General features: G+C 38.1%; 1 protein-coding gene across 6 annotated transcripts in view; it reads left to right on the plus strand.

Annotated features, from left to right (window-relative positions):
• The window catches only part of RUFY3 (RUN and FYVE domain containing 3), a 93,460-nt gene that overhangs the window by 21,601 nt on the left and 49,345 nt on the right, over positions 1–22,514 (plus strand). Inside the window, exon 2 of one of the 6 annotated variants that reach the window (XM_068975537.1) lies at positions 16,859–16,912. The exons of the other annotated variants lie outside the window; for them this stretch is intronic. Within the exon in view, the coding sequence (XP_068831638.1) occupies positions 16,859–16,912 (54 nt within the window). The remainder of the gene's footprint in view (positions 1–16,858; positions 16,913–22,514) is intronic. 6 annotated transcript variants of the gene reach the window in all.

Raw genomic sequence — 22,514 nt, forward strand, 5'->3', positions numbered from 1 at the left:
GATTAGATGCTAACATATTATAGAAATTATAGTTATTTTTAATAGAGTAAGGTAAAATTGCATGACTAATTAATTATAGGAGTGTACGTGGTATAGTTGAAGCACTCACGAAGGGTATCCTATCATCAGGATATAATGTTAAACAGGCTGTGGTATCTAGAAAATACATGGTCAAACATTCTTTCTTTAAAATAATATAGATTGTAAGATTAGATGAGAAAGCAGTTTTACATTCAGTGCTTATTTAATGAATATGGTCTCAAAAAAGCATAATACCTTAAAAGGTTAAGCATGATTGATAAGGTAATTCCTACCCATGGAACCCAGTAGGCATTGCTTTTTATAAGTTGTTTGTGGTAACTGTTGACCCATGTGAAATCTCCACTGTCAGTCCCTTTGAGACCTTTGTAGTCTCTTGACTTGTGACTTTCTCCCAGAACCTTTTCTAAATTCTGAGAGGCTTTTATCTTCTACCCCTAAATTTTGTGAACTTAATACCATAAGGAAGAAAATTAATTTGAATCAAATTGTTTTGTACTTTTGTGCACTGGCCTCTTAGCTAGGGTTTGTTCTCTATCTACCGTTAAAATAATGAAGAAAGAAATGCTCACATATGAGAATAAATTTTACATAAAATCTGCCCAGTGTTTAGGCATACTGCAGGGCAGAGGGCACAAGGTGAATAGCACCTAGCAGTTGGGTTAGAAAAAGTGATTCCTTGCCCTTGACCAAGCATTGCAATCTTATCATGACTCAGATTTCACTCTTTGTGTCTGAAAAGGATTTTATTTTCCCAGTTAGCCACTTTTAGGGAGGGTTAACATCGAAGCACAAAGCAGTCATTTGGGTGTGTCTTTAAGGGCAATGTTTAAGTAGTTTCTAAGGCCCTTTGCACCCTTTAACAATTGGTTTGTCTGTTGGACAGCTTCCTTTGGCTCTGAGTTTCAGAATGTGCTGCATGGCGGTCAGGAGACATCAGCTGGAGGCACATACAATGCCAGTACTGTTTAGAACAGCCTCTCGAGCTTTAAAAATCTTTAGGGAATAAAAGTACATTTTGAGAATGCTACCAAGAAGTCTTTTCAGCGGATGCCTCAGTCTGCATATTTTGTTTTTAAAAATATTTATTTTGAAAGTCACACAATATCATATATTCCCTTAATTATAAATTTTAGTGTGTCATTGTCTTTAATTTTGAGCAAACTTAATCATTTGACTGGGCTTCCCAGGTGGCTCAGTGGTAAAGAATCTGCCTGCCAATGCAAGAGACACAGGTTCAATCTCTGGGTCAGGAAGATCCCCTGGAGAAGGAAATGGCAACCCACTCCTGTATCCTTGCCTGGGAAACCCCATGGACCAAGGAGCCTGGTGGGGTACAGTCTTGTGGGGATCAGGAAGAGTCGGACTCTACTTAGCAGCTGAACAACAGCAACAATCGTTTGCATACCTATTTGTTGTTTGAGCAAGATTCCTGTGAGTAAGCAAAAGTGAGCTGCTTGGTTCACGTAAGCGTTTGTAGTGGTGCTGTTTGAATTTTCTATGGAGAAATCTGTAATGGAAACATGAGGGCTGCAACCTAAGCTCAAGTGACACATCCTTGGGTTAGAGGAAACAGACAAATAGAAAGTTTCCAACACCTTAGAATCAGCTGGAGAAGGGGTGGAGGAAAATAGAGAGAGGCTGGCAAATGAATTTTGGAATTCTGCCTTCAACTGGATAAAAGAAGCAACAATTTCAAATTATTAGTACTAGAAGTAATAAAAGAAAGTCCAGGCCCAAGAAAACATCCATAGGTTTAGTGATCTAGGAAGGCAGGTAAATAAAAGACAGGGATTTTATTCTACTGGCTAACTCTGGATGTCTAAACAGTGACTTAAACCCAAGAAATGCCTGCCTGAATAGTAATGCTAGAGACAGTTGTTAAATGTAATTTAGCTATTAACCTGTAAGTGGTGATTGCTGGACCGATGATAACAGGAACCTTACTGTGTTAACAAAAATGGAGCACTTGGTGCCCAGAGACAGAGAGTGTGCACAGAACACTCCCCAGTTGATTTGTAGACAGAAGGAAGGACATCTGATTGTGCAAATTCTGCGCTGGGGCCCCCGACTCCCATGAGAGAAAATGGGCAAAAATGTCATGTATCTTCTTAAGACGATAATCTCATTGTGGCCTCATTAGTAGAAGCTTTGAGGTTTCCAACTTGTTTTCTGAAACCAGCTCTTGTCTTCACTCTGCTGCCCACAGTGTAGACCAGACCCAGAGTTTCAGCCCACCTTAACTCTTAAATACATGGGAATAAAAACTCACTTCATTAGTTCAGTACTTACTGGTGGTCAAGGAGATCAGCTATCTCTCATTTCTTTTAGTACACTTTTGTAAAAACCTGGAACAAATGTCCAAATCGTTGATTGCAAGAAGAAGGTTCAAGAAAGGCTTCATCCAGGAAGTGACGTTTGGACTAGGCTCCACCTTGTATGATAACTGTAGAATCACAGGCAGATACTGTTATGGGGGGGACTGGAAGGGACATTCCAAGCAGCACACAGTGAGATGCTGGGCTGGACTAGAGTAAGTTGTTAGGAGTGGTAGCCACGATAGTAAGTTAGGAGCATTAAGCAAGATGTTTAATGTACGTTCAGTTCAGTCGCTCAGTCGTGTCCTACTCTTTGCGACCCCATGAATCGCAGCATGCCAGGCCTCCCTGTCTATCACCAACTCCCGGAGTTTACTCAAACTCGTGTCCATCGAGTCGGTGATGCCATCCAGCCATCTCATTTGTGTAATAGTTATTCATGGGACAGTGGTTTGAGCTTCAACAGTTGTAAGCCCCATTGTTAGATCTCTTGCCTTTTTAGTATGTATTTCTAGTTTTGTTTCTGTTTTTGTAACCTTTTGGAATAGTCTAAGCTAGTTGTTTGCCGGACAGACTAAAGGTGGTTAGTAGCTTAAATTCACATTTCAGCATTGCCCTTTCTTGGGCCTTTGCAAACAGGAAAATAATTGGTTAAAAACAAAAGTCGGTTATCAAGAAATACTTGTTTTCCCATTAACTTTCTTTTAAAGAAGAGGAATCCGACATTGAGAAGTGAAATAGATCAGTCTAGTACAGTAAAATAGACCATTTGGTTACAAAGGTAACTCTTAAGATTTGAATTATTTTTTGACTTAGAAAATACCTTTTTCAAATACAGATAGTAAGAGGCAGACTACGAAGAAATGATACAGCAGCAGACACATTAAGAAGAGTACCTCTGGTCAAGCCTTTGATTTTCAAGTTACAGACTGTGTGTGATGACCAACTTCAGACACACTGTTACTGCATAAGTGTCCAGTTTTCCCCTGGTAGTCACAATTTGCTTTAGTGTTCATTTAGAGTGTCTGGCACTTACACAGTAATGTATAAGGAGTTAGCTTGTATGTAACATCTGTGACTGTAGTAACGATACTGTACTACATGTAAGGATCCTGTACTACTGTACTACATGTGTTTGGTCTGTCAGTTGATCAGAAATATTTATTGAGCATCCCTTGATGCAAAATCCAGTTCTAAAGACTAGGAAATAATGGCCCTTGCCCTGAGTGAATTCAAGGAAAAAAGATGAAACAATGATGTCAGAGGCTGCTGTAAAACAAGTATGAGCTACTTAGTTGCAAAAGGACAATCACGTTTTGTAGGAACTGGACATGGAATTCTAATCCCTAGTGACCATACTTCCCAAGGGACAGTATGGGTGTAGATTTCAGATCAGACTTTTCTTCCATATAGTAGGGAATAATCTGCTGATTATAATAAGGAAGGAAAATAATCCCCTGAAGATGAAATAGAAAGTGTTTGTTTTTTGGTGACTACTGAAAGTGTCTGGTTCTGAGATAACTCCGTTGACATTTACTAATATATTTTTACTCGTTAATATCATTGCACAAGAGTAAAAGCCCATTCTGCCTGGGAACTGCATATGTTTTAATGAAACAAGTGCATGACCCAGTGGGCATTTTGGCAGGGGAAGCCAAATGGCTGTTGACCAAGAAACTTCATAGCATCAACTCACTACAGTCTAGTGCAGGGCTTCTAAACCTGGGAAGATGATCCAGAAAATTATATATAAAATTTTTTATCTGTACTTTATTTTTCCTGGGGAAGAAAAAACCTTAGGGACCATTAGAACCCCCAAAGAAAGTAAATGTTTAGAAAATCATGCATAATTTTAATCATAAGATCAGATCCTCGGCCCTGCATTCAGCACACACTTAAGTATCCCACCTGTAATTTATGCTCCGCGCTATGCTAGGTCCTGAGGTATAGCACAGTGCCCAAGCCTGCTCCTCTGTATTTTCTGAGCTTATTGACAAGCAGGAGGTGGGGTGCTTTAACAAGTATTGATAAAATGGCTTCCCAGGTGGCTCAGCGCTAAAGAATCTGCCTGCCAACACAGGAGATGCGGGTTTGATTCCTGGGCTGGGAAGATCCCCTGGATGAGGAAATGGCAACCCACTCCAGTATTCTTGCCAGGAAAATTCCATAGGCAGAGGAGACTGAAAGGCTACAGTCCATAGCGTCACAAAGAGTCGGATATGCCTGAGCATCCATGCATGAGTGCTATGGTATAGAGCCAAGCATGTTTTATTAGGAAGGTCCAGGGAAATTTTCCAGTTGAAGTAAGTAATGTTTGAACTAAGACCTAAAGGATGTGCAAGAGTTAATCTGATTATAGACTGGAGGCAAGGAACGTTAGGGGTGGGGAATGGGGAGGAAACAGCATTTGCAGAGACCCAGATACCAGAGCTGAAAGATTTTTAGTCTCTCCAAATTTTCTTTCCAGTAACTTTTCACTTCTTTGAGAAGAAATACTAATAAAACTACATGCTCTACCAGGGACAAAATGTTAGGGTTAGTGATGAAATAGTATATTTCTTCTTTTCTGATTGTGTATAATGTTATTTTTTAACAGTAAAATCTGAAGTGTTTTAATAGTGAATAAGTTCATTAGTGTATGTGTTTATTTCCATGCTTTAGTAAAATAAGTATATATTAAATCATCATATAATATGTGAATTTTAATAGCCCTCTTGAATAAGACTTAAATAAGAGTTTCTCCCAGTTAACAGAAAAGTAAAACAATCATTACTCCTAATATTGAATACCAGTAACATGCAAGTTTGTGAGAAGACTTTCTATTTTCGCATATTTATGTGTGAACCTTCCCTTATATTTTTTATGCTGAACATGTATTTTCTACTAAGAAAATTATAAACCATGTGAAGCTCAAAGATTCTTAAATGAAACCGCTTTAACTGAAGTTGATGAAAAATCAAGGCTTCAGTTATTTTCATAAGTAAACATATGTTAATGATATCCAAAGTATCACTTAGCTATATATAAATCATCTTTTCTGCATTTGTGTGTGTGTATGTATGAAATTATATAAACTGGATTTAAGGCATCCAGCTATCATAGTTTTCTATTATGATTAAACAAATAGTACTATATGTGTTAAGGCATAAAAGAGAGAGAGGTGCTCTTTTCCACCACAGAGACTTAATTTTTTTCTTCCCTTTTCATTTCCACAACTACCAGGATCTAACTGTGTCACATTCAGACTCCCACACCTACTTTCAGCTTTTCTCCAGGCCATTTCTCTTCCTGTTATACTGATTCATCCTCTATAAAATTGCCAAGTAATTCTTCATGAAAATAAACTTTTCATTCTTGTACAAGAGTCTGTTTCAGACAGTCTTTATATTGAATGTAGAATATTCTTGAAAAAGTGATGGCGACAGTGGTGTAGGAAGAGATGCTGTCTTTTATTGAACAGCTACTTTTTGCCAGGACCTGTTTGCTCTAAGTAATGTTTATATGTATTACCTCATTTAATCTGTACAAAAACCCGTTGAGCCTAGGTACTATCATCCCCATTTTACAGATTGACAGATGTAGTAAGTTGTGGAGCTAGGATTCGTTCGGGCAGCCTGGATCCAACCTACATGCAACTCTCCTATACCAGAATTCAGTGAGTGTAAGTCCAGCAATAGACCTGCACATAATAAGGGACGTCTTCTTCCCAGTCTCTGGTGACATATTTCCATCCATTTTATACACAGTGGAACATGGCATTGGCCAGCTTATGTTCAGGGAGCACCCAAATGTGGCCAGAAGCAGGCCATTTGGGGCATACTTGGCAATTGCCATCAGTTAAATTAGCATTTTATCCACTTGGTTTTTTTCTTTTTTCTCTTTCCATCCATTTTTATAAAGTATGTGAAAATATTTATATGATTGTACAGATGCTGTCAAACAATAAAAATAATACACTGCGGAGACTGACCTGGTGGGCAGGTGGCACCTGTATGTGCTAAATTTTAAATGTTTCTCAAATGAATGTGCAAAGTGACGTGGAAAGCTGTTTGTGGTAGCAGTAATGTTCATGATTATGGATCGTCAGAAACAATAACTATGTTGAATCCTTATTCTTTAGCCAACTATTCCCATGCCCTTCTTTTGGATAATTTTACTTAACAAATGTTTTTTTCAAACTCCTTCTCAATACTTGCCTATTTCAACCAGGCTGTGATTCTATACTTCACTGAAAAAGTGATTATTCTTGTTGTTAATACTAGTTCTGCTTTAAATTCTTCTCACTGACATTAAATTAGAAACCAGAAAGGACCCTTGACTCCCTTCATCCATGAACCTTCTTTAACAAGTCCAGTATCCTTCATCTCCTGAATCGTTGGGTTCTGTCTCCATCACTTGATTGAATACACTTGAAATCATCCTCTGATGATTTATTTTAGCCTATGTGATTCATACTTTTATAAAATTATGCAGAAAGTTCTTTAGGGGAAAAGAACCATTGTACCATCTTCTTTTGTACCATTAAGAAGGCCTCATATTACTGTATATACTATTTATGGTAGCTATCTAATACACTTGAGGTGACCTCAATACCCATATGGCACTAGTGATAAAAAGTCCACCTGCCAGTGCAGGAGACCTAACAGACTCGAGTTCCATCCTTGGATGGGGAAGATCCCCTGGAGGAGGAAATGGCAGCCCACTCTAATATTTTCAGAGAATCCCATGGACAGAGGAGCCTGGCAGGCTACAATCCATGGGGTTGCCAAGAGTCAGACACGGCTGAGCATCTGAGCACACACGCACAAATGCCCCTTAATCCCCAGAAAATGATCACTTAAAAAAAAAAAGACTATTGTAACACCTTACCTTCCATTACACACAACTTATGGTTTCTGGATATTTAAAAAATTTTTTTGAAATCACTTAGCTCATAATTCAGACTCATTATATTTTATTTTGAAAATAGAAGTTCAGTATAACAAGTAATTTTTTGTTGAACATATCTGTGAATAATGTTCAGTGCTGATGAAAATATAGGAAAATTCAGGTGCTAGTAGAATATTCATTGGCACAGCCTTTTTGAAAATCGCTCTATCAGTGTGAATCAGGTGCCTCAAAAATTAAGTTCCAATGGTTATACCAGACATGTATCCTAAGGAAATAATCAGAGATATGGGCAAAATATACAAGTATGTGTAATCATCACAGTATTATGATTTATAGTAGCAAAACTTTAAACATAAATAACCTAACTGGAAAATTATTCAATAAATTATAGAGCATCAGTACCACAAACATTGATAATGGTGTTGGGAAGAATATTTAGTGGTCTAGGGTATTGTTTAAAGTATAGTAAGCTTTGAAAGCTGTCTCCCAAGCCACATATATAGTGTGATCACAAATTGATTTAAATATAAATACACGTACACCCAAGTGAAAGGAAATGTACCAAAAATGTAAAAAGTGGTCTTCCCTGGAGAGTGGAACAACAGAAGATTTTTATATTCTTCATACTTCTTCATGTCTTCCAAATATTCTTGTTATTGTTCAGTCGTTTAGTTGTGTCTGACTGTTTGTGACCCCATGGATTGCCGCACGTCAGGCTTCCCTGTCCTTCACTATCTCCCAGAGCTTGCTCAAACTCATGTCCATTGAGTCAATGATGCTATCCAACCATCTCATCCTGTTGCCCCCTAATATCCTATAAGAGGATATATTACTATAATCAGGATACTGTGTTGTTTTTTCTTTAAAGAAAAAAGCTTTATGAAAACTATACTTGTGTACTCATTCGTCTGTCTACCTCAGAGTTAAATATCTTCCGTGACAGAGTTTCCCACATCCACGAACAGGAACCATAGCTCTAAAAGCAGGACTACTGCTTTGGATTCAATGTCCAGTATAATTTTTTAATATTTCTAGTTAGACATTTTGAGCTTTTCCAGGTAACAGGCCAAAAAAACATTACTTCTTTGGCATACTTTGTTTTCAAAGCTGACTATATGCTGCATACAGTGCACGTGTGGCCCACAGTGTCCAGACTTGGGTGCATTCAGTACAGCATTTAATTTACTCCTATCCTATGCTCAGAAAATAAAACCTGAGTGGGTTAGTTCTGTTCAGTCGCTCAGTCATGTCCGACTCTTTGTGACCCCATGGACTTCCTATCCATCACCAACTCCCAGAACTTAGTCAAACTCATATCCATTGAGTCGATGATGCCATCCAACCATCTAATCCTCTGTTACCCCCTTCTTCCACCTTCAATCTTTCCCAGCATCAGGGTCTTTTCCAGTGAGCCAGTTCTTCTCATCAGGTGGCCAAAGTATTGGAGTTTCAGCTTCAGCGTCAATCCTTCCAAAGAATATTCAGAATTTCCTTTAGGAATGACTGGTTTGATCTCCTTGCAGTCCAAGGGACTCTCAAGAGTCTTCTCCAATGCTACAATTCAAAAGCATCAATTCTTCAGCGCTCAGCTTTCCTTGTAGTCCAGCTCTCACATCCACACATGACTACTGGAAAAACCATAGCTTTGACTAGACGGACCTTTGTTAGCAAAGTAATGTCTCTGCTTTTTAATATGCTGTCTAGGTTGGTCATAGCTTTTCTTCCAAGGAGCAAGGAGCATCTTTTAATTTCAGGGCTGCAGTGAGTAGGATTGTCTATTTTATAGAATCATGTTACTGTTCTTTCCTTTGGCACGCCTCCTTTTGTAATCTGCTCTCAGTGAGATTACTGGAACATTTGTTGCTACCAGCCGGTTAGCCTCAAGTTTACATGGTCAGGTTCTCTGAGTTGTGATTATGTGTGTACAGGGCAGTCTTTGTGAAATTCTCACAGTGAATAGATTATAGATTCTATGGCCATCTCAGAAGCCTGCCAGACAAAGTTTTCTGGACAAGGTTTATTCCTTGTTGCTCTGATCTGGAAATAGCCTGGCTAGTCTCCCTTGTATGGTAAGTTGCCTTACCCACTTGCCTCTGGGATTTTATAGAATCCTGAATTGGGGAGAAATATCAGCAGGGTTCTCTTTGCACCCCAATCCACAAATGAAGCAATAGAACAGCTCCATGCTGCCTCTGAGCTGATGGTAACCTGCTGTCCCTAAAATTAGCTTTCCTCAGGTGTACTTTCAGTTTCTTCCCAGCTCCTTATTACTCCTGTCACTGGCATCTGCTTTAGGGCATGGTCATTAATCACGGTGCGTCTCTACTGTCTTTGCTCTATGTTGGTGAGCTTTTTCTGGACCTTTTTTGGATGGAGCTTTTACTTTAATGTATGCCTTTCTTTGTAGTTCACATCATTAATAACTCTTCTGTGGCTCATCAGCTTCCAGTGCCAGAATGTCCTGTGTCCTAAGGTAATCACAGACGTTATGTATCATTTTCCAGAGGTAAATGCTATACCAGATTAGGTAACTAGTACTCAGTGATGGAGCTCAGGAATCCAAGTTATTGCCTTCTCCAGAGGATCTCGCCAACCCAGGAATTGAACCCTTATCTTCTTCGTTGGCAGGCAGATTCTTTACAACTGAGCCACCAGAGAAGCCCCGTCTTCACTTCTGGTTCTGTATTATTTGGGGTTTTTTGGTTGTGCCCCTTTTGGAGAAGGTAGAGAATATAATGGGGCACGATTTTCCACTGTGATTGTACCAGCCCCCACCAGTCACTTGAATTGCTATGAAGTGCTCTTGAGTACAGGGAAGTAAATATTAAATTATTTCCCTTGCAGTTTTTCCTATTTGAACTTTGTCAGAGAACAAATAGAAGAATTTGATGAGCTTAGAAATACATGTGTAGAGGGACAATGAAACAGACTTATTGTGAAATAGCCTCTAAGTATTTTTCCCCATAATTAAAATTAAATCAGTGTATTAAAATTAATGGGGTTCTTCTAGAAAATACATTTAGTATTACTATGTAATATTTTAGTGAAAACAACTTTATTTTTCTAATTAAAAAATAATATATTCACATTTAAAAGGTCACAGAATACAGAAAAGTAAAAAATATAAAACAATTCATCTACAATTCTAGCGCCTATCAATAACCACTAGTGAGATTTAGTAACCAGATTCTCTTGTTTAATATATACACATGGGGCTCATTTACAAACTCACGCAATTTTATACACATAAGTTGTGTGTATACTTGTGTTGTGTGACCTGCCTTTTTTCTCTCCACATCAGTAGATGGAAATCTGTACCACCTCCTTTAATGCCTTAGTTGTTTGGATGTGCCATGAATTCTTTATTCCCTTATTACAAGCGTTTAGGTTATTTCTAATTAGGCTACCACAAACATTCTTTCTGACTTCAACAATTTTCATTTTTAGAAGTGGAATTTCTGGCTCAAATAGTAATGTATTTTAATTTTTTATACACATTTCCAAGCTGCCATAAACATTAAAAAAATTTAATGCCATGGTATCATGAATGTTCCCATTGGCTACCTCCTTGCAACTCATTTTTATCTGTGACTGCTGCAGTTGGTTGTGGTTTCTCACACTGATTAAAATCTGAACTCTCCAAGGAAACAGTGTGGTTTTTTAGGACAGTTGATTCAGTAGCTGTAAACTGTGTAACATTTTATCTGTTTTTCTGTTTTCTTTAAGCTAGTGACAATGTTCTAGGCAGAAGGGGATGAGTTTTACTTCTGATTGTACACTGAGAAATTCCATGCTTCTCTAAGATTGCTAGCATTTACTTTCTGGGATTAAAAAAGCTGCTGGGGCTTTTTTTTTTCTTTCTTCTAGAGCTGTAAAACTTAGGATATTTCTGAGATATACTGTGTCTTATCTGAGAATGTCACCGTGTCCTGTTCTATGGGCAGTAGCTACCCAGCAATTCTTTAACAAGGGCAGGGTGTCCCACAGTTTAACTCATTTCTAACTCTGTTCCCCTGGAGATAGCATCAGATCCCACAGGTCAAGGGCTCAGATCCTCAAGACTACTCCCTGACCCCCACCACACACAGACTTGGGCTGCAAGTGGCAGGTCCCCAGGTTACCCACCATTTCTAGCTGACTGGGCTACAAATCGGAGGTTCCCGTGACCTTCTCTCTCTTGAATTCAGTTATTTGCTAAACAGCTCATACAACTCAGGGAAACCCTTACTTATGTTTCTAGTTTATGACAGGATGTGTTGGAGGATACAAACGTACAGCCAGATGAAGAGACATGTAGAGTGAGGTCTGGAAGGCCCAGAGCACAGAAGCTTCTGTCCCTTTCTAGTTGATGTACATCACCCTCCTGGTTCATGAATGTGTTCACCAGCCTGAAAGTTTTCAAACCCCATACTATTGGGATTTTAAGGAGGCTTCCTCATATGGATAAGGTGTCGTCACTCAGTCGTGTCCGACTCTTTGTGACCCCATGGACTGCAGCCTACCAGGCTCCTCCGTCCATGGGATTTTCCAGGCAAGAGTACTGGAGTGGGGTGCCATTTCCTTCTCCAGGGGATCTTCCCGACCCAGGGATCAAACCTGGGTCTCCTGGATTGCAAGCAGATGCTTTACCCTCTAAGCCACACATGACCCGTTATTAACTCCATTTTCAGCCCCTCTTGTCTCTCCAGAGAAGTGGGAGTGGGGTGCTGATAATTCCAAACTTTTAATTGTGGGAACCAACTTCCATTTGAGAGATCCCCAGAGTAATCTCATTAGAACAAAAGATGTTCCTAGTGTTCTTATCACTTAGGAGTTTATAAGATTTCAGGAGCCTGTGTTAGGAACTGGAAGTTAAAACCAAATATATGTTTACTATTATAAATCACAGTATCATAATAACTTAATATTACTTTTTCCAGGATTGTTTGTATTTTCCTGATAATAGTTTTGTTTTTTTTTTAACTATACTTTGGGAATAAAATAGACCTTGGCCTAACTTACTGGTTGATTATAACAGGACCTCTTAGCTTTTTTTTTTTTTTTATAAGTTAGCTTGATAGTTCCTTTGCTAATATTTTTTATTATGTTATCAACCCAATTACTGTTATTTATTTTTTTCAATCCAGTCTTCTCTATCTCCTTTAAATAAGTATGGCAAATACTTAGAGGACTCCAGTTTGTAGCCAAATCAAAATAGAGGACATGCATTGGTTTCTTGTAAATGTAAAGTTGACATTTATTACCTATGATACACTAAGTACAGGTACTCTTAAGTAACAATTATGTTCACAACAGTCCTTCAAAGAGTTATTTGTGATCAGTGATTGGGTTTCAGGAAGGATTTCCCCTCAAGAAACTGTAATAAACTTTCAAAAAGTAACACTCTAAATCAAAGACACTATGGAAGCACCCTAAATGTCCATCAACAGATGAATGGATAAAGAAGATGTTGTGTGTGTGTGTATATATGTCTGTGTGTATATATACACACACACACAATGGAATATTACTCACCTATAAAAAGGAATGACATTGGATCATTTGTAGAGATCAGGAAGGACCTAAGAGTGTGCCGCACAGAGTAAAGTAAGTCAGAAAGAGAAAAACATATATTGACCCATATATGTGGAATCCTTTTGTATAGCACAGCAAGCTCAGTGCTCTGTGGTGACCTGAATTGAGTGGGGTGGAGGGAGATCCAAGAGGGAGGGGATAGACGTATGCATATAGCTGATTCACTTCACTGTATAGCAGAAACTAACACAACATTGTAAAGCAGTTATACCCTCAATAAAATAAAAAGAAAAAGAAAACACAGCTAGCCTCAAGGAGACTGTAACTTGTCTCTAAACTGGACTGTAACTCAGTTGTCTATACGACAGACCCTATAGTAATAATGCTGAAGAGAGAGTATATCAAGAAGAGCGATCTCACGAGCATGGGTACATAAACAGTAGAGAGGCATTTTGTGGCTATTCCAGTGCTTCTCAGGAGGAAAGGAGCTTCAGCCCTCCCCCCCGCCCCCTCCATCGTTGAGAGAGAAAAGGAGTAGCTACACAAGGCCCAGCATCAAAGCCAGGGCCTCTTTCCCCAGACACACTGCATCATCACTGAGTCACCATGTACCATAAGAGCAACTGTCTTACAGTATCACTAAATTAAATATTTAATGCAAGTAAATTAGTCTGCTCATTTAGCCAGGAAATAAAGCTATGCTTCCTTGAAAATTCAGAGCCTTTGTACAGTTGCAGCCTGTCTCTTGTCTCTTGACTTAAAGTATGTCTTCATTCAAATGGATCTTAAAAATAAGGTGATAGAGACTGTTAGGAGCAGCATTTTGCCATTTAATCCAAGTGTTTAGAGTGGAGTGATGGTCCTGATGTTGCGTTGGTCTCATGGCAGCAACCCTGTGACAATCCACACCCCTTTCCTTGTGAGTCAGTGTTCTGAGTGAGAACTGAGTAGCTAGCGTAACTTTGGAAGCACCCGTTTTACCACTTGACATTTAGAGTGCACGTCTGGCACAATTCTGATCTCCGCAGCTCTGAACTATGCTTTGTCTAGAGCAAAATTTAATCCAGACCTTATCTTCTGTATCAACCAGTAAGGTTCTATATTACTCTTCTTTGTAATCTGTGAATATGTATTATGACAAAAATTTAAGGTAATATAGCTTTTTAGATAAGGTGAAACATACTCGAGGCAACAAACTACTACTCCTCCAAAAAGGAAATGTTCTGGGAAAGAGACAGGAATTGGCTCTGCTGCTTCCCACCTCTTTGATTCATATATTAGATGCTTTTGTTTTTGTTATTGTTGTTTTAACAAGTTGAACGTATTCCAGAGGGCACAATTTTTTAAAGAAATCTTTTATAAATTCTTGTTTGGGGTTATAAAAGAATATTTCAGTATGCATTCTTTATTACAGTACAATTCTAAGCATGCCAAGGTAAAGTGGGGAACAACTTTAAAAAGAAAAAACATATCTGTTACCTTCCAGGGAGCAGGGCTGTCTCTTTTAAACTGATTCTATCACTCTGGCACTCATGATTTTAAATGTTGTTTTAGAAACAAAACAAAGTAAGTCTGGATGGAACAGAAAAGTGCTCTAGGTGAGACATGCCAAGGGAAAGCCAGAGAGACCTCTCGTACCCACCACCCATTTCTACCTAGAAATTTACTTTCCTGAGCTCTTTGCATAGATCTTGGAGGTTCTGTATATTCTGCTTAATAAGATAGACTTCTGTTAGGTGACAAATGCAGTTTTTGGTTAAAGAAATGCAGACTAAAATAAGAGTAGTCACTGATTTTCACAAGGTCATATAGCAAGTCTATATAGAAAAATACCATGATTGTTAGAAAAATAGGTTCTTATAAATCTTTAAGCCTACACAATATAAATCTGTAGCACATTATATTTTCAGAGGATTATACTTGAAAATCATATATGCAAAGATATCTGTATATGATATATTTTAACACAAATCCATTGTAAAATAATAGAATTATGCTTTTTTCTGTATGAGACACTTTCTGAGTGTTCTACACATACTGATCCACAATCATAATATCTAGTAAAAGCTCTGAAAGTGTTTTTCATAAGTTTGCCTGAACTTATTTGGTTCTGAAATATGACCTAAATTTACTTGCAGCTATTTATAGTCTTTATTGATTCTATTTAATTTGAATATTCATTGATTTCCTGAAGAAATACTAATCTGCTTGCTTGTGACGTGCTGCCCCAGGCCCTGCTAGTTCTGCATGTTTGTTGGCCTCAGTGTTGCCATTTCACCTTTCTAAAAAAATAAAATTCTGAATTTCAAAGTTCATTTGGCCAGAAAATAATCAGATAAAAGATTTTGGACTGATGTTTTACTCTTTCACTCGTTGCAACAGTGCTGTAAGATAGATACTGTTCTTGTCTGTGTTTTATAGATGAGGAGACTCAGAAGAAAGAGATAAAGTCTCTGGACCAAGGTCGTAACAGGCAGTGAGGGGTAGAGCTGGGATGTGAGCCTGGGCAAAGTCATTAAAGGAAAGACAATACAAATGTAATAGAATAGAGATACTTGCTTGCTTTTTATATTAGCTATCTTTGGGCCTGACCTAACAATAATCTTTATATATGTAGTTTTCATTCCATTTTCATCACATGTCACCTTACTAGGTCCCCATCTGCTTCCCTGTTTTCTGAATTTAAATTTAAACTTTTTATATATTTTTGGTTTTTTTGGTACATTTTTACAGGATAACTGACCATATATTTGACACTGGAATGTACCCTTACACGCCACTTGAAAATCACTATGCCACATGAGAACCAAAGTTAACCAGTTTAATTACAGTGATAATTTAATAAACTTGTGAGAATAGGACAAATGATAAATTTCTTTTTCTAGATGGTTATTTCAAGTTATTGCTTCAGATCCAATGCTGATTTCCATGATAAATTTTTTAAGAAAGAGGGCTTATCATGGGCAAAGTATTCTTTGCCTACTTTCTTTTTTCTGTTATGCTTTATCCTCTGAGAACTTACTTTTATTTGCTAAGTATTTATACATATAAAATTCACATGATTTTGTGAGTTTAAGTATGAATGTTGCAGTTGTGTGTAATGGTTTCAGAGTTTCTGAAGGATGAAGTTAATCCATTTTGTAAAAAATTTTTGTAGGTTCTCAAATTTTATAGAACAGATAATGATCTTACAGCTTAAGACACTGTTAGAAGAAACTATAATGAAGTATCTTTTATATTTGAAATCTTGACATTCTTGTCCTTTTGCCTCACATGGAATAGTCTGTATACAAGAATATTGAATTTATAGTAGGGAAGGAAATCCAAAAAAGAGGATCTGTATACATATAGCTGATTCACTTTGCTGTACAGTAGAAACTAACACAACATTGTAAAGCAACTATATGCTAATCAAATTTAATTTTAAAAACATTGAATTTATAGCAAGAGGAAAGAGTACTATACATTAAATTGAGTAAACATCTATCTTTACTGAATTATAAGTGATTTATTTTGTCTTCAAAACAGCAATTTTTCTTTTATTTTTGTTTTGAGGAAGGAGAACTATCAGGGTGGAGGGCTTGGGACAAGTATTTAGATTGTTCTTTAATTATTTTTACTGTCTAAGCCACCATTTATTTTAAGAAGTCACTAGTTTTCCATCATGATATTTGGCTTGAGTCTAAAAAACACTCCACATGTGTTTCAGCTTCACGGAAGGTCAAAATAAATATTAAATGAGGTCAATGGTATTCACACTTAGAATGCAAATCTTGATTTTCGGTGGGAAAAAAAATCTGTTACTTTTTATGGGGCGTACATCTTTCTCTCCTCTGATGAGACGCTTCGAAATTGTTAATCTTAGCTTTGAGACATGTTTAACAGTCAGAGTTGATATCTCTGCTTGGTTAGTGTCGCACAGCTCCTTGGGTTCGTTCCCAGCACTTTTCACTGCTAATCTCCTGGTTACGCCCAAAGAGTTCTAGGAGTCCCCCTTTCAGTTACCCCTTTTGATACCTTGTTTTTGATAACACTTTTCTTTCTTGGCTTGCATGACATTTTATCTTTCTTTTCCTTTCTTTTTGCCCTTTGCAAAGACTCTTGGGAGGATTTGACAGATTTGGTGGAGCAAATGCGCGATGATACAGAAGGTGCGTGCCACACCAGCATCTTTCAGCTTTTTTTTTTTCTTTCTTTTAATTTTCTAACCACCTTTTGATCGTTTTCCATAAGAGGAAGTGTCCACTTTAGGTTTTATTTCCCATTGACAGTAGCTGGAGCAGTAAGCATGTTTGCCAGATTGTCCATGCAGGTGCTTCATACAGGGGTAGGGTTTTCAGAGTCTTGCATTTAAAATCTTTATGGTTCCAAGTAAAGTGGCATTAATATGTTTATGCTGTTCCTTTAGGATATTTGTTAAATGACATGTTCAAAGGGGACTTTATTTCAAGATTGTATCAATTTTTTCTATGTCTATTTTTTCATTTGTTTCTTAGGAAAATGTAAATGTTTTTATATTATTCATTTAAAAATGTATATATACATATGTGTGTATGTATATATATGTGTGTATGTATATATGTGTGTGTGTGTATATATATGTATATATGTGTGTATATATATATATATATATATATATATATATATATATATACCTATTTCTATGAATTCCACAAACAGTTTAGAAACAGACCCCAGGAACTTCAAGTATTTTGTCTGAATGTTGCTCTGATTTGTAGATTTCCATCACAGTAAGCACCTTGAGGTTAGTCATCTTACAGCATTCCTTTCTGGTGGAATTTCTTTGACAAGTAGCACATACATTTTAATGCATGAAGGCTCCCAAACCAGTAATTATTTCTTCCATAATTGGTCCCTTACCTTAAGGAGTTCAAGGTGATTTACACTTTTTATAAGAAAAATTCAAGTCTGGCGCCACTTCACTGTATCATTGTACTTTCTCCCACTTTTGCTGGGCAACTGAAAGCCCCCCCACCTTCAGTGTACATTCTCTTAGCGCACACCCACCCACCACTCTGCCCACACTGGCCTTTCCACTGACTGCATGAGCTGCACTCAGCCTCCTCTCCTGCCTTGTTCCCGTGACATCCCAACCAGAACATTCACTCCCCTTCTCCCCGCCCCCAACCCCGCACCTGGAAGCACTCCCTGACAGCGTTGACACAGTTCATTTTTCAATAAACTCAAGTCCTGTAGAACTTGGAGCTTAAGGTTTTTCACTTGTTCTCTCCTTCTTGTGTGTTTACATTCTTAGCTAAAGTGTAAAATCCTTGAGAGCAGAGATTGACTTAAAATTCTTGGTACTCATATCAACTTGGGACAGTATTGTCCTTGGTAGATTTGGTCACACTGAACAAAAATCTAAGTCAGTTTCTCTCTCTAATGATGCCCAATAGTTTCTTCTTCAGCACTTTACTTTCATTGAGTCAATTATCCTGAGTTTCATGCCATTTCCTAGAATCAAACTATCTTTTTATTCCGTCTTAGGTTTTACTTTTAATATAGTTAGCTATATGTATTCTAAAGAAAAAAACAGATCAGTATTGTCTAGTCCTGTGAGTTTCTAGACAAGGAAGAAAGAGAGCCGTGTTGATTCATTGAGTGAGTACTGTCTACTATGTTAGCTGCCATTTTGATTATGATTATTATTTACCAGACACTAAACAGGTTTAAGGTTTTGATTCCTTTAATAGACTTCATACATAAAAGCCAACAAATCTGTGTCCTTCTTAAGAGACTTCTTCTCTGTGACTTAGTCCTGGCAAAATTCTGTTTCTTTAATATTAATTACTGCTGTAAGAATCAAGCCTACTGTGTGAGTCAGCCTCCTCTTTTTCATTTCTTTTTTGATGAAATTTTTGTGAATCATTAGAGGGGAAATCAGAAAAGGAAAAAAAACAAGATATAAAATTTTTTGAAGTATGACTGAACTATATTGTATTAATTACTGCTGTACGGCAAAATGACTCAGTTATACATGTAAAGTGAACGTGAAAATGAAGTCACTCAGTCATGTCTGACTGTTTGCGACCCCATGGACTATACCCAGCAGGCTCCCCCATCCATGGGATTCTCCAGGCAAGAACACTGGAGTGGGTTGCCATTTCCTTCTCCAGGGGATCTTCCTGACCCAGGGATCGAACCTGGGTCTCCGCATTGTAGGCAGACGCTTTACTGTCTGAGCCACCAGGGAAGTCCATACGTATATATGGATATATATATGCACATGCTTTTTCATATTCTTTTTGATTATGGTTTACCACAGGAATCTGAATATAGTTTCCCGTGCTATACAGTAGGGCCTTGTTGTTTATCCATTCTATGCATGCCAGTTTGCATCTACTGATCCCAGACACCCACTCCATCCCTCCGCCAAGCCTCTCCCCTTTGGAAATCACCAGTTTGTTTTCAGTGTCCCTGATTCTGTTTCTGTGTCATAAATAGGTTACTTTGTGTCATATTTTAGGTTCCACAAATAATAAGTGATGTCACATGGTATTTGTTTTTCTGATTGACTTAGTGTGATAATCTCTAGTTGAACCCAAATAGCAAATAGCATTATTCTGTGCTTTTTTAATAGCTGCAAAGAACATTATTTCGTTCTTTTTTATGGCTTAGTAATATTCCATTGTATGTATGTACCACATCTTATTTATTCATTCCTCTGTTGTTGGACACTTAGGTTGCTTCCATTTCTTGACTATTGTGAATAATGCTGCTATGAATATAAGGGTGCATGTAAGAAGATGTGAGTTGTATTACTTTGATGATCCCTACCAGTAAAGTGGAATATGGTAATGTTAGCCAAGAACCTATTTACAGGAAAGTCTTACTGCAGTATGGCTTAAAAAGAAAAATCAGAGTCAGGGAGGGAAAATGGCTTTACTTGTTAACTCTTTTGAGTCATTTCATCCTTGCCTTTTGTATAGAATTTTCTGCATCTTGTGTCTCGTTTCAGTTATATGAAATACTAGAATTTGTGTGTCAGGCTTCCCTGATGGCTCAGATGGTAAAGAATCTGCCTGCAATGCAGGAGACACTGGTTCAATCCTTGGGTCAGGAAGATCCCCTGGAGGAGGGCATGGTAACCCACTCCAGTATTCTTGCCTGGAAGATCGCATGGACAGAGGAGCCTGGCAGGCTACAGTCCACGCAGCTGCAAAGAGTTGGACCCAACTGAGTGACTAACACTTTGACTTTCACTATGGAGTATTACCCACACTTAACACCCATAGCAGCTCAGGGTCGGGAGAGGAGCCCACAGTCAGACCTGAAGAAAGCTACTGATGTATGGTAGGCTCAGATCTTTTCAGGAGACCCTTCACTGCTGAGCTGTTATAATTATATTTCTTATCAGTTATTATGGCTGTGTCAAAAGAGGTGGCTTTTTAATAGGCAAAGTGTTAACACTAGCTTCCATTTTCCTGAAAAATTGCTTTTTAAAATACCAAACTCTAGGAGGTCACAGATTTGAACTGTTCATTTTGGGGTTTGATTTTTCTTGTGTTTTGTTTTGATTCTGGCAAGATTGAAGGTTTTTCCAGTGAACTGATTTCGTACAGTGATGATTGGTTTTACAGTCAACGTGTCTATAATTTACGTCTGGTAGAATATGAAATGTCTTCTTAGGACAGAATTGTATCATGTTTACAACATTGGTCAATTATCTCACATATCATCTCATTATGTGCTATTAATTCAGGTTGAAAAGTTTTGAAACGCACTAAAAGATTATGAAGACTAAACGCAATAATAAAAGCACATGGTTTACCCTCTTTAGTTTCTCACTAAACACTGAATTCCTATCTGTACTTATTACAAACCTTTTAAACAAATTCTATATATTTGCAGTTACCCAGATTACTCTTCTCTCTGAGCACTGGAGTGGCTGGGATGTTATTTGAATTAGGGAAATAATATACTTGTGTGAAATAATACCTGATCAAGATGGCTTGCTGGTCCCTTGATGTATTTGATGAGTTAAGACTTGATGTCTGTCACCTTGGAAAATGGAAGGACTATATCTAAGAGATTTGTTTTAGCATCTAGTACTGTGTCACACATATGTTCAATGAAGGTTTATTTTTTTTAATTTTTATTTAGTTAGTTTTGGCTGCACTAGGTCTTTATTGCTGTGTTATTTTTCTAGTTGCTGTGAGCAGGGACTGCTCTTCTACTTGCAGTGCTTGGGTTTCCCATTGCAGAGGCTGCTCTTGTGGAGCACAGTCTCTCGGGCACATGGGGTCAGTAGTTGTGTTACATGGGCTTAGTTGCTCCGGGGCATGTGGTATCTTCCTGGACCAGGAATTGAACACAAATCCCCTGCACTGGAGGAGAAGGCAATGGCAACCCACTCCAGTACTCTCGCCTGGAAAATCCCATGGACGGAGGAGCCTGGTGGGCTGCAGTCCATGGGGTCGCTAAGAGTCGGACACGACTGAGCAACTTCACTTTCACTTTTCCTTTCATGCATTGCAGAAGGAAATGTCAACCCACTCCAGTACTCTCGCCTGGAAAATCCCATGGATAGAGGAGCCTGGTGGGCTGCCATCTATGGGGTCTCACAGAGTCAGACACGACTGAAGCGACTTAGCAGCAGCAGCCGCCGCTGCATTGGCAGGGGAATTCTTAACTACTGAACCACCAGGGCAGTCTCTGAAGGCTTATTTTAAATTAAATAAAATTGTTTAATTTATCTATGGAGGACCATAATACTTTTGAAAGCTAACAATTTTTTATTCTTAGTACAGCCTAAGAATTTCTAAATATTTAACACACATGAGCTTGTTTAATCTTCAGAACCCTATCTTCATCTTATGGATCAAAGAAGTAAGGCCTGCAAAGTTAAGAAATTTTCACAGTGGAATACTACCCAGCAATAAAAAGGAACAAACTGTTGATAACCTGGATGGATCCCTCAGGAATTATGCTGAGTGAAAACAAAAAATAAAGCCAATTTTAAAAGTTACATATTGTTTAATTCCATTTATATAACATTCTTGAAATGACAGCACTACAGAAATGGAAAATAGATTAGTAGTTGCCCTGGGTTATAACAGGGTAGGAGGCAGGAGGGAAATGCTTGTGGCTATAAAAAGTCAAAATGAGGGATCCTTGTGACACAGTTCAGTGTCACATCCTGGTCATCATAAGTTACTCTAGTTTTGCAAAATCTTATCTTTGGGAGAATTAGGTAAAGTGTACACAGTATCTCTCTATTATGTCTTACAACTGCTTGTGAAGCTACAATTATCTCAAAATGTAAGTGCAAAAAAAAGAAAGGAAAAAAGAAACTTGCTTAGGGTTACACAGCTAAGGGAAAAGTTCAAATGCCAGCAAACTAGTTGCAGAGCTGTGCTCGCCCACTATACCAAAGTTCAAACCTAGTTGACTCTCAAAAATACTTTTCATCAGAACTCCACACACACATCATTTATTTCTACAAAAGTTTCATGAAACAACACATAACCTTAATATATGGGACATACTATAATAAATCGACTTTTTATACCCCAGTAAGGAGTTGTGGCAATGGCACCCCACTCTGGTACTCTTGCCTGGAAAATCCCATGGATGGAGGAGCCTGGTAGGCTGCAGTCCATGGGGTCACTAAGAGTCGGACACGACTGAGCAACTTCACTTTCACTTTTCACTTTCATGCATTGGAGAAGGACATGGCAACCCACTCCAGTATTCTTGCCTTGAGAATCCCAGGGATCGGGGAGCCTGGTG

This window comes from Capricornis sumatraensis, chromosome 7 (assembly GCF_032405125.1).
Source record: "Capricornis sumatraensis isolate serow.1 chromosome 7, serow.2, whole genome shotgun sequence".
Lineage (NCBI taxonomy): Eukaryota > Metazoa > Chordata > Mammalia > Artiodactyla > Bovidae > Capricornis > Capricornis sumatraensis.